The 13363-nt window shown below is 40.8% G+C and overlaps 1 protein-coding gene across 2 annotated transcripts in view; it reads right to left on the reverse strand.

Moving 5' to 3' along the window:
- THSD4 (thrombospondin type 1 domain containing 4) overlaps window positions 1-13363 on the reverse strand; it is a 589040-nt gene that overhangs the window by 304556 nt on the left and 271121 nt on the right. For both annotated transcript variants that reach the window (XM_061180119.1, XM_061180120.1), the window contains one exon: window positions 6072-6208. In XM_061180119.1, coding sequence (XP_061036102.1) covers window positions 6072-6208 — 137 coding nt within the window. The remainder of the gene's footprint in view (window positions 1-6071; window positions 6209-13363) is intronic.

Consider the following 13363-nt stretch of genomic DNA (forward strand, 5'->3'; position numbering starts at 1 on the left):
AATCCAAACTGAGTTTTGTTAGGTAGTGGTCCCAGTGTTTGAAAATGAGAAAAATCATAGATCATGGAAAAGAAGTGCATATAATAAGGCAAATTTCATCAAGTTCACTTTAGGTTTCTGTTTAAGATTTCAAGAGGCCCTGAGAACAATCAGGCAGGGCTTGGGCGCTAAAATTTTAATGCTTAGTTAATCCTATTCTTGATCATTTTTAGGAAAAGGGGTTAGGAAAGCCAATTTCTAACTTGTTCTTCGGTTCGTTCATTTACACATTTTTAAAACTGATTCAATTTATTGAATAATCTTAATACCTTAAGCACTGCGGATACAAATATGTATAACACTCCCTCTGCTTTAGGAGCTCAGACACATGTCAAAATAACTGTAACATAACATGATAAGCATTTTAATACAAGCAGAAAGTACTTTTAGAACACGGTTTGCTTGGGGTGGGGATGCAACAGGGAGCCCACCAAGTGTCACATAAGCTCAGAATTCAAGCAAAGTAAAAGCTCTCCACCCTATTTCAAGGCTTGACTCATGCACATGTCTGGCACAGGCAAGAACACTTTACTCAAAGCAATGATCCTCTTGGTTTCATTCGAGTAACAACAGAACTCTAAGCAAAGCCCACACAATAAAGCCAGTAACCAGAAGAGAAAAAAAAAGGAACTTAGGGCAAATGCGCAGAGAAATGAACAGGGTTGTTTGGTTCAGGAGAGCACAACAGCAGTTTATAGAGGATGGAGGAAATCTGGCGCCTGAACTCACAGGAGCACATAGATGCACACGCCCATCATGTCATCCTTCCCAGTCACGGCAACATGCTGGTCCGGAGCTTATCTCTGGACATGTGGCAAGAGTTACCTTGCTTTAATTTACTGAATAAATATGAAAATGTCTACTGATGTGTCCTGGTCGAAGCCGAGCAGTGACCCAGCTGGGAGAGGAGGTATGAAAGCCCCCGTCAAGCGGGGAGGGGCGCGGATGGTGGGCCCCGCATGGAAGGTGCTGGCTGACCAGGGATGAAGAGGGCAGGTGGGTGGCAGAAGGGGGTCTTTTCCCTCAACAGAAGGCACCATGGGAGACTGCACTCTCACCCTGGCTTAGCTTCTTCCTGTCATTAGGTCGGTCGGGACTCAAGAAATTCAGCGTGAATAAAATTAAAAACAAGACAGGAGCCTGGGGAGGTGCCAAGAATTCTCCCTGACCTTCAAAGCTTTGGGTTCCGGGGATTTAGCCAAGGGGCCTTCACGTCCCTGTGTTATCAGCCCTCAACTGCCCATCCCAGCCAAAAGAGAAAGCTCTGTGTTGGATTCAAGACGAATTTCATTTGCTGAAATCCAACAGATTGAGTCACCAAGTACCTCAATTCATTTACACAATTATTTTAAGTACCTATTCAAAAGCAAAGTGCCTGGAATTGCTCCTGGCCTGGATGGGTGGTAGGCAGTGGTGATGGGAACAAATAATCGCAAGAAGTGGGAACAGAAGAACAGAAACAGTGCTCAATGGGGTCAGCCAGTGGCTTTTGGGCCGAGCACACCGGGTGGCCCAAGAGTGGACGTGGCACGGCTCTCCAGGCTGCCAGACAGTGTGTTCATTCTTGTGGAGGCACAGCCCTGCAGGGCCCCTGGCTCAGGGAGCAACACATCCCAGCCCAGCCAGCACCAGGGCCCCAGGAGGCCTGGCAGGAGACAGATGATGAAGGGCCTGGACTTTATTCCACAGGCAATGGGGAGCCACAGGTGGAGTTTAAGCAAAAGAGAGGCATATCCTAATGTGTGTTCTAGAAAGACAGTTTGTTTTGGAAAGACGCAGTGAGGAAAATAAAATCAGAATAGGGGAGACACCTAAAGCACAAGAGTTTCCGCCTATCACATTTAAATTACTCTTTCTGTTCTGATTAACAGTTCACCCTAAAAAGCCAATATTAACAATTCACCCTAAAAAGCCAATATTATCCAACTCATTTTGTCTTCATAACAGTTCTCTGTAAAATGGGGACTGATAATGCATATTGACTGAGTTATTGTGAAGACAAATGGCTTAAGGCATCCTTCTGTATGAACAGCACACATCACAGTGTCTGGCACAGGCTAAACACTCAGAAGCAACTCCTTGCTGTGTGCATTAGCTTCAACACCTTCCTGCGTGGAGCTTTTGCATCAGCCTATTATTTCAAGGCACTTACTCAAGGACTGTTTCTCCACCATCAGGGATTTTTTTCTGGTGGGAGGGAAGGTAGGTCTTGGGGTGAGTCTGACTCTTTCAGGAGCATTCAAGTTTGAAAGCCTGAGGTTTCTGAAAGGCTGGTCTCCAGGGAGCTAAGGTTGTTTTTTGTGCTTTTTTTTTAGTTTTTATCCAAGGGACCCTGTTCTTTCAAATGGCTGCTATACCTTTGAAGGCAAAGTTCCATCTGTTTGCATTAAGTTTCCAGCAAAAATAATATGTACCTTATCAAACTATGAAAATCCAGAATTTTGCAGAGCTTCAAACTGAGATCAAGGGAAAAAAAACCTCATAGCACACTTAATGTGATGCTTAATGAGAGAAATGGTTACTGTGCTCTCTGTTAATTAGACATAAATGCTGTTTCATTCCCATCAATGACAATCATGACTGGTGGGGCAGAGACTTCTCTGAAGACTGGCCGGATGTTCCTATCTGATGTCTAGAGAGATGAGTTTAAGGCGAGGAAGGCAGAATCTCTGTGGGCTTCAGATACACCCTCTTGATTTAGGAAAAGTCAGGGCTAGAGTTCTTTCCCTTCAAAGCCTGGCTATCGGTATGCAGTCCTTAGTCTGAGGCCAACATTTAGGATCCTTCATTCCCTGTCAAGAAAGGAAGTGTTACCCAGTTCTGAGGGACTGGCGAGGAATTCCCATGTTCTGCAGCCCCGAGCTCAAGGGTTTCTGCATTTTTACAGCCCCTCTTCCAACTCTTGGATCTAAAACCCCAGTGGAGCTCCAGCAACAGGGTAAACACAGGCTGGCCAGGGAGCGCTCTGCCAGGAGCTGGAACAGAGCATTCCAGCTTGCTCTGGGTGGGCCTGGGATGGCTTGGAAGTGGCTTGGTGTCAGGAAGACGCCCTTCTCCCTCAGCTACTCTTGTGTAGGTTTAGCTCGTATTCTTATTTAATGCTTGTCACTTTTCATTAACTTTTGTGGCAGGCCCGGGTTTGCTTTCAACTCTCTGTGTCCAGCAGAGGCTTTCTGGAGCTATTTCAGATGTAGACACTCCTGTCAGAGTGACAGCTCTCTCAGCCACAGGTCAGCGAGGCAGAGATAGCAACTTGAATTCTGGGCTTCCGATCAAATATTCAGAAAAGGGCACTTTACCCTTTCAAAGTTGCAAACTAAACAGAACTTCAGCCTGGGAAGCAAATGTACTTCTGATTATTTAAACTGAAGTGCTAAAGAGGACGCGACAGTCAGTGGTTCCAACAACGTCAGTGAGCGAATTTCAGGCAAATGCACAGAGAACAAATACGGAGTAATATCCAAGTTGTCCTTGTAACATCAAATTCCTATTCATCTACTCACATCCTGGGGAATGTCTGTCTCAGTCTTTCAGCAATTATCATCTTCAAACTGTGCTGTCCTACACCACTGGTTTTCATCAATTAGTAAGAATCCATACCCATGTCCTTATAAGTGTTTGTTTTCCTTTCATATCATCAGCTTAGAGGCACTTAATGCAACACTAAGAAAACAAGCTCCCCCAGTGGAAAGAGAGCACATTTCCTCTTCCTTCCAACTCATCTCACCACTGTATATTTACATTTCTGGTTCTTTGTGAACTATATTTTAATCACTGTGCCCTTTAAGGTTTTGCTACTCAAAGTATGATCCATTGACCAGCAGTATGAGTATCACATGGGAGCTTGTTGGAAAAACAGACCACTCAACTCTACTCCAAAATAAAATAAAAAGTTAAAAAAAAAGAGTCCTCCATATCCTTGCCAATACTTGTCATTGTCAGCCCTTTAAATTTTTGGCAATCTGGTGAGTTTCCCTGATTACATGTGAGCTTTAGCACCTTTTCCCATGTGCCTACTGAGCATTTGAAACGTGGCTAGTCTGAGTTGCACTGAAAGAAGTAAAATACACACCAGATTTTGAAGAATTAATATGAAAAAGAATGTAAAAATGTCATTAATAATTTTTATGTTGATTACATGTTGAAATGATAATAATTTGGATACACTAGGTCAAATAAGATACAGTATTAAAGTTGAAAAAAATAGACTACTCAGGCCCTTCCCTAGACCTACCAATGTAGAATCTGCCATCCCCCTGTGATTCACACTACAGTGTAAGAACGCTGCCTCAAAAGATAATGTGAATCTCACAAATCTACAATCTACAAAAAAAAAAAAAAAAGCAAATACTTTCGCATAGAAAATTCATATACAACAGGACATATGTGGGCATAAGTAAACATAATACTAAGAAAAGCCAGCATGCTTTACTAAGTGCCAGACCTATTATGAGGACCTTATGTGTATTGGCTCGTGACTCCTCACTACAATGCAGGAAGTAGGTACCATCCTCCTCGTGTTGTAAATGATGTACAGGCACAGAGAGCTTACGGAACTTGTACCAGGTCACACAGTCAATCATGGAAGAGGTAGGATTTGAACCCAAGCAGTCTGACTTCAGAGGGCATGTTTTTTAACCACTAAACTACACCACCTCCCAGCAGTGTGCACCTGTATTCAGGAAATAGAACAGTTGATTCAGGATCTGAAAGAAAAAGCTAGGTTGCTATAAGGTGCATTATTTCAGGTTCAGTAGCATTTAGAAGCAGGAACTAGTTGAGCCGGAAACCACAAAACACTAACGGAACTCCTTTGGGTATTATCTGAGGACAGTAAGGAGGGAGGGGATGCATGAAACCCAGTTTTTTCCAAACGAGCAGAAATTGGAGGCCAGATGGGTCCCAGCCTTCAGTGTGCTTCCCATCATACTCCCTACCTCTTTTGTGCTGCATCAATGCTCTGGGGGTTTCTTGCTCATCCGAAGACAACCTCACATGCATCAGATATCAAATGACAGCTTTTTCCTTCCTTTATTCACAATCCGAGAATATCCATACTGCTTTGATAAATTATTTTGTATCCTATTTAAAACCTCATTAAGAAAAAGGCTGGAAGGGGAAGGGGGGGTGCTTATAAATCATACTCAAATAGCTCTAATACTAAACACAGTGGCAATTTACGTTCAAAGTAGAACAGGAACTTTCAGACGTGATAGCCAAAGAGCTCTTCCTTTGACGAAACTCAGTCCTGCCAGCAACTGTTAATTAAGATAGAATCTTAGTCTGGGCTCCAAAGAGTCATTTACCTGCTAGAGTCAGACCTCCACTCTTATATTTATAGATGAAAGGAGGGTCGACATCCAGGCTCCAATTAATGTGGCTGTGGAATCGGTGCCATCTCCTCTGGGGCGCCTATTTTTAACTACATGGTGCTTTCTGTCAAAGGGTAGCATCCCACAGGGATCCTCTACAGACCAGAATGTTTGCAGAATGCAGGGCGGGGAGTTCCTGGAACAGACTTCAGAAGTCCAAGGAGGCTAAAAACTTCCTGTTGAAAGTACAACTGCAGCTATAAAGGCACTAGACAACTTTCATTTGGAAGCTGGCCCCAGCTGGTGGGAGGCAAGATAAAATACGCCATGCCCTTCAAATGCCACCCTGATGACTTCAACTGCTTCTTGACTGATCCAGCAGTGCCCTTTTCATAACCTCCACTTCAGAGGGAAGGAAGAAGCTTTGGATCCAACAAGGAAAGATCGCTGAGTTTCTAACGACGCACGTGATATAAACGTGCATAAATCACTTAATAACTGAAATGCCAGAGTGAGACTTGGCAGCTCCCAAAAATCGAAAACACGGAGCAAAACAAGCCGCCCTGTCTTATGCACTTCTCCCAGAGTTCATGGTTTGGAGTGGAGGGGACCATAAGTTGTGGGGAGGAAGCACGCCACAGCCTGGCAAACAGTGCAGTCGGCAGGCACAGATCAAACACCCGAGAGCCACTCCAGATACGCCAGTCCAGGGGCACTTACCTTGCACTGCCCAGACACGCAGATGGCCGTGCCGTTCTGGTCACAGGGGGTACCATCAATGACCTTCTCAGCCTGCCGTACGTAGAAGCGGTAGCCCATTGCCTGGCAGTTCAGCTCACACTTCCGATTGCCCTTGGCTACCGAAAAAGAAAAACACAACCCAATAATCAATAAGCATCTTTTTTTTTTTCTATATTTTTTATTGAGATAAAATTCACATAACATAAAATTAACCATTTTAACCAAAGTGTGCACTTCAGTGGTTTTTAGCATATTCACAGTGTTGTACAACCATCCCCATGAACTAATTCCAGAACATTTCTATCACCCCAAAAAAGGAAACACTGGACCTGTTAGCTGTCATTCCCAATTCTCTCCTCCCCCCAAGACCTTGGCAACCACCAAATCTATTTTTTGTCTCTATGGATTTGCCTATTCTGGACATCTCATAGTCACACACCTTTTAAAATGCGTGAAAGTTATTAGACCTCTCTCTATTTGATGGTAGAGACAAGGGGTTGTATCTTGATCTACAGGCACATAGTAGAGATTCGATGCCGAGTGAGTACTGTAAAGGAATTCTTAAAGAATCTCACAATGCAAATAATAGACTCCACTTTTAGACATCCTCCCATGCTTTAACATAGTCAAAATTATATCGTATAAATCAGCAATCACAGTGAGCACACAATGTTTATGTTCTACTTTTTATTATTTAAGATCTATACAATTATATCATTTTATGTTCTTTTAAATGGCTGAGTTTCCTGTAATAATTCCTCCATTACCAGATATTTAAGTGGTTTCCCTATCACCTTAGTTTGGAGTCCAAAGTCCTCAGCAAGGGATAAAACATCTTTCAGGAGCTGAACCTTGCCTACCTTTATAGTCTCATTTCCTCCTGTTCCTCCTTAAATCTGCATTCTATCCCCAACTAAGCACTTCCTCTGTCCAGCCATTGTTTCACTGCTCCTCTGGCTAGCACCTGTTTCTGCTTTGCTTTAGTTCCCAGGTAACCCCCTCTGGGAAGCCCTCCGCAGATCCTGATCTACTCTATACGTCCATCCATCACAGGCTGACCCAGCCTCCTCTACTATAAGGTTAAACAAACTCCATTTGAAGCATGGCTTTGAGGGACCACAGAGATGTGTCTATCTTATTCACTTTTATATCCCCAACACTCAGTAGAGAGCTGGGCACATAGCAAATGCTCAACAAATCCCTGAGGAATAAAAGGAGGGATAGATAAATGAATATTGGCGTTTGGGGTTTTTTTTGTTCTGTTTTTGTTTTTGCCTTTCTCTCCTCTCTCCCCACTAGATAGATTCCCTTACCTCGGGGTGTTTCTTTATATTTTTGTTACTTCACAAAAAGTACTTCACCAGCACAAAGGCTGGTGCTCAATAAATGCTAAATTAATTACTGCTACAACTAATATTTTCAGAGCAATCTAGTTGCCTCCAAAATAAGAATGAGAAAAATGTTCAGGCGAGATATATTTCCATATCCAAGGGAGAAAGACATGCCAAGTACACACTGATTTTGTTTAACTGTTTTTGGAGACAAGACTAATGCTATGTTCAGCCATAAACAGCATGTTCCAGGGTCATGCCTTTGTCTGAAAATCTGATTACTGCATTGGATAATACTAACTTTTTCCTACACAACACAATACATCATACTTTCCCCAGTGTGGCTGCCTGACTGTCATAGCAATGAACTTCCTTCTACTCCAAAGCCATTGAAAACCGCTAACAGGAAATCACAGGCAACCTCTGGGACCGCATGGTTTAGGGAAGACTGAATCTTCTGTGCACTCTGAGCTCTACTGGAGAAGTCAAGAGACTTGATTTCCTGCGCTGGCTGCCCAAAAGATATAAGAGGTGATCTTGGAAAAGTCAAAGATTACCAGAGACGAAGCACCTTTGGGAATGTCTGAAACCAAACCGTCATTTTATGGATTAAACACACACACACACACACACACACTCCACACACACACACCAGGCCTAAGAAAGGAAGTGACAAGTTAGAGGGAAAATTAGTCTCCTACAACCTGCTTTCTCATGTCATCTATGTATCCAGACCCCATTTCCTCTCTCCCAGCTCCTTACTTTGGGAAGTGATAGCAGGAACTATCCAGGTGCGTTGCATTTTGTAATAAAAGTGTCTGAAAGGCAGCCTCACAGAGGGCAAGGGTTTTGAGTTCTCACTTCTCTGGGCTTCCTCCCAATTACCTCTGTCCTTTGGAATACTATCATTGGCAGCCACAGCTTTATCCCTCAATATTTGCAACCATACTATGGAAGAACATTCTGAGAACAAAAAAAAATGGCTAAACATGAGACAATGACAGCAAATGGCTACATGAAAATAACCCAGAGGAACAGCCTTAAGTCTGGGTTTCTCCTACCTGTGGCCCAAACCAGCTACTAGGTCTGACCCTTTGCCTATGTGGCTTAGGCAGTGTGCCTTCTCAGACTTGCAACAAGGAAAAGGGGGATCCTAGGAGATAACTGAAACCTGGGGACAAGTGACTACCTGACAAAATTGTCCAGAATCCTGCTGCCTTAGCAATATTGCATGTAGAGCATCTCATAAAATTACATTAGCCCTGACTTCTCCAGACCCTGCTCATACTCCTCAACCACTTTAAAATGCCACATAAAAATACATCTGCAGGGCTACAGTTTAATGTTTTTCATGGATGGTCACTTCACTCCTCTTTTCTCCCCTTGAATAGAGTTACAATTCTGATGCCAAGAGCCTCTTCTCTAAGCAGATTTTGTCAAGGTTTCCTCCTTGCAGAGAGAGGGGACAAAACAGGAGAGCACAAGCTAGAACAACAGGATAAGAGCAAGTGGGCACATCCTTCTCCTCCGTGCTTATCTCCCTCTTACTGCTCTCCCTCTCTGCTCTCATCTGCTTCCTAAAAGTCCTCCCCACCCCCACAGGGAATACCTTTACATTCCACACACCACCGAGGTAGTGACTCTCAGTGTGGTCCCAGGACCAGAAGCATCAGCATCACCCTGGAACTTGTTGAAAATGCAAATTCTTGGGCCTCACTTCCAACTCCTAAATCAGAAGCCCTGGGGATGGAGCCTGGAAACCTGTATTTTGACAGGCCCTCTGGGTGATTCTAGTGCATGGTCAAGTTTGGGAACAACTGCTCTATGAAAACATCAAGTAGTGAACAGACTTGGAAGCAGCTGATTATTCTTACATTGAATCAAAGATGTTCAAATTCCATGCCTAAATTTAAAAGTTAATACAAGCACTATTTTTAATTTAGGATATTGCCTGGATCGCTGACAGTAAAACAGCCCTCTGATCATTTTTTAAAATTCTGGAGAATATACAAGAAAATTCAGGTTGCTTAGAATAAAGTGACTAACAGCTAAAGGGTTTACTCTCAAATACAGGTTAGATGTTTAAATCACTCATTGAACTCTTTAATTGGAAAATCCATTGATCTAAGAGTAAAGACATTTTTAAGTGATAAAGGGCAAAGAATATAGAAAGAGAGCTAACAGTTATAAAATTTTGGAAGGTGGGAAGCAGAAGGATCCATGGAAATGACGTAGCAGACAGACCCAAGCAAATGGATCTTAAGCAGGAATTGAAGCAATGAAGCTACCTAGTATTGTACCATCTCCAGAAGGCAACTTTGGAAATAGGGGAGAGAGCAGGCCTAAAAACAGAAAAATTATCTATAAGCGTATTTAAGAATTAGTCAGAGGTTCTACTTTCCAGAATGGTTAGTTAAAAGCCTTTGAAAATCAGCTCCTTCATAAAAGCAATGAGAACATTGGAAAAAGCTGGAGTGGCTATACTAATATCAGACCAAACAGACTTTCAGACAAACATTTTTACCAAAGACAAATGAGAGCATTTTACAATGATAAAATCCATCAGGAAGACAAACAATGAAGCCCCAAAATACATGAAGCAAAAACTGACAGAATTGAAAGGAGAAACAGACAATTCAACAATAATAGTTTGAAATGTTGATACTCCACTTTCAATAATGGATAGAACAACTAGAGCCAGTAGATATCTATAGAACCTTCCACCCAAGAAAAGCAGAATACACATTCCTCTCAGGTACACATGAAACATTCTCCAGGAGGGAACAAATGTTAGATCATAAAACAAGCTTTAATAAATTTAAGAGGAGTGAAATCATACAAAGTATGCTTACTGATCACAATGGAATGAAATTAGGCATCAATAGCAGAAAGAAATTTAGGAATTTCAAAAATATGTGGAAATTAAACAACATACTTCTAAATAACTGATTAAGAAAAAAAAACCTCAGGGAAAATTAGAAAAAACTTTGAGATTAATAAAAATTAAAACACATCATACCAAAACTTATGGGATGCAGTTACAGTTGTGCTTAGAAGGAAATTTATAGCTATAAACACCTATGTTAAAAAAGATCTCAAATCAATAACTTAATCTCCCACCTTAAGTATTGAAAAAAGAAGAGCAAACTAAACTCAAAGCCAACAGGAAGAAGGAACCTAGAATGGAAATAAATTAAACACAGAAGGGAGAGACAACAATAGAGAAAATCAATGAAACTGAAGTTGGCTTTTTTTAAAGGGAAAAAATTGACAAACTTTTAGATAGACTAACCAAGAATAAAAGAGAGAAGACTCAAAATACTAAAATTAGGAACAGAGAGGGGACATTACTACTGATTTTAGAGAAACAAAAAACAAACAAAAACAAAACAAAACAAAACAAACTTCTAGCCAGGGCAAAATAGACAAGAAAAAGAAAAGGCATCCAGATTGAAGAGAAGAAGTAAAAGTACCTATCTGTATTCACAGATGACATGACCTTGTGTATAGATAAATTTTTAAGTGCACCAATAAACAAGTTCCTCAAAGTTACAGGATATAAGATCAATATGCAAAAATCAATTATATTTCTATACACTATCAATAAAACAACCTTAAAATAATAGCATTATTTTTTATTGTAAAAATAGCATTGACAATAGCATTAAAAAGAAGAAAACACTTAGGAACAAATTTAACAAAAGAAGTGTAAGACTTACACATTGAAAAATACAAAACACTGTTGAAAGAAATTAAGGAAGATCTAAATAAATGGAAAGAAATTCCATGTTCATGGATAGAAAGACAATATTGTTAAGATGGCAATACTCCCCAAAATTGATCTACAGATTCAGGGCAATCTTAATCAAAATATCAGCTGTCTTTTTTTGCAGAAATTGACAAGCTGATCCTAAAATTTATATGAAAATACAAGGAACCAAGAACAGCCAAAATAACCTTGAAAAAGAAAAACAAAGTTGGAGGACTCATACTTCCTGATTTTGAAACTTACTGCAAAACTACAGTAATGAAGACAGTGTGATATTATCACAGGCTAGACCATAGATCAATGGAACAGACCTGAGAGTCCAGAAATAAACCCTTATATTTATGGTCAATTGATTTTTGACAAGGGTGTCAAGATAATTCAATGAGGAAAGAATAGTCTTTGCAACAAATGGTGTTGGGACAACTTTGCATATCTACATGCAAAAGAATGAAGCTGGACCCCTATCTCACACCATATATAACAATTAACTCAAAATGGATCATCAACCTAAATGTAAAAGCTAAAACTATAAAATTCCTAGAAGGAAGCATAGGCACAAATCTTCATGATTTTGGATTATCAGTGGTTTCTTAGATGATATGACATCAAAGGGACAAGTGACAAAAGAAAAAATAAGATAAATTGGACTTCATCACAGAAGTCCATTGAGAAAATGAAATGGCAACCCACTGAATGAGACAAAACTTTTGCAAATCATATACCAGATAAGGGACTTGTATCCAGAATCTATGAAGAACTTTTATAACTAAAAGATAAAAAGGGATTCCAATTAAAAATGGACAAAGGACTTAAATAGACATTTCTCTGAGGAAGATATACAAATGGCTAATAAGCACATGAAAAGATGCTCAATATCATTAGTCATTAGGGAAATACAAATTGAAACCATGATGAGATACCACTTCACACACAGGATGGCTGAAAAAAAAAAAGACAATAAGAAGCACTGGCAAGGATGTAGAGAAATCAGAACCCTCTTACAATGCTGACTGGATTGTAAAATGGAACAGCTTCCTTGGAATACATTTGGCAATTCCTCAGAATGTTAAATGTAGAGTTACCATATGAGCAATTCCACTTCTAGGAATATACCAATGAGAAATGAAAACATACATCTTCACAAAAACTTGTACATGAAAATTCATAGCAGCATTATTCATAATAGCTAAAAAGTAGAAACAATCCAAGTGTCCTTCAACTGATGAATGGATAAACATAATGTGGTATATCCATACAGGAAATATTACGTGACAAAAGAAAGGAATGAAGTACTGACATATGCTACAACATGGATGCACCTTGAAAACATTATGCTAAGAGATAAAAGCCAATCACAAAAGGTCACATATTGTATAATTACATTTATATCAAATATTCAGAATAGGCAAACATATAGCGGTAGAAAGTAGACTAGTGGTTGCCAGGGGCTGGAGGGAGGCGAGACTGTGGAGTGACTACTAATGGGTATGGACTTTCTTCCTGGGGTGATGAAAATGTTCTAAAATTATATAATGGTGATGGTTGTATGACTCTATACTAAAAGCTGCTAAATTGTACTATTTAAATCGGCGGCTTTTATGGTATGTGAATTTTATCTCAATAAAGCTGTTATTTTTTTAAAAAGAAGCAGCAGCAGCAGTTAGCTTCCTAGATCCCCAAGAAATCATCACATAAATAACAAGAAAATTTTTGTTTCCAGATTGAAGGAGCCCACCAAGTGCCCAGGACCAGGGTGTTGGGATGCTCAGATTATCTACTATTACCATCCCAATCCAAGTCAGGATTCCCCCAGCAGCTCGGAGTGTTGCCTGCTGTTAGCTCACAGCTGTGTCTTTCTGGAACTTGCCCCCAGCCTAAGGGAGCCGCCTCACCAACCTGCTTCCTGGGGATAGCCCCTGTCCAAGGACGGGGTCCATGTGGTTGTACAGTGGCCCATCCCGTCTCAGTTAGGGGTAATTCCCAGCTCAGAGCTGTTCATTCCTGCATCTCACACCCCTCACAGGCATAGTTCCAGAATCACTGCCTAATAAACACTGGGCATAAATCTCTGCCTCAGGATTAGCATCCTGGAGATCTGACCTAGTACACTATTATGGCTCAGCTGTGAAGTGCATGCACATAGTCATACTGTAAGCAATGGTTATTAATCT

Source organism: Eubalaena glacialis, chromosome 2 (assembly GCF_028564815.1).
Source record: "Eubalaena glacialis isolate mEubGla1 chromosome 2, mEubGla1.1.hap2.+ XY, whole genome shotgun sequence".
In the NCBI taxonomy this organism is placed as follows: Eukaryota; Metazoa; Chordata; class Mammalia; order Artiodactyla; family Balaenidae; genus Eubalaena; species Eubalaena glacialis.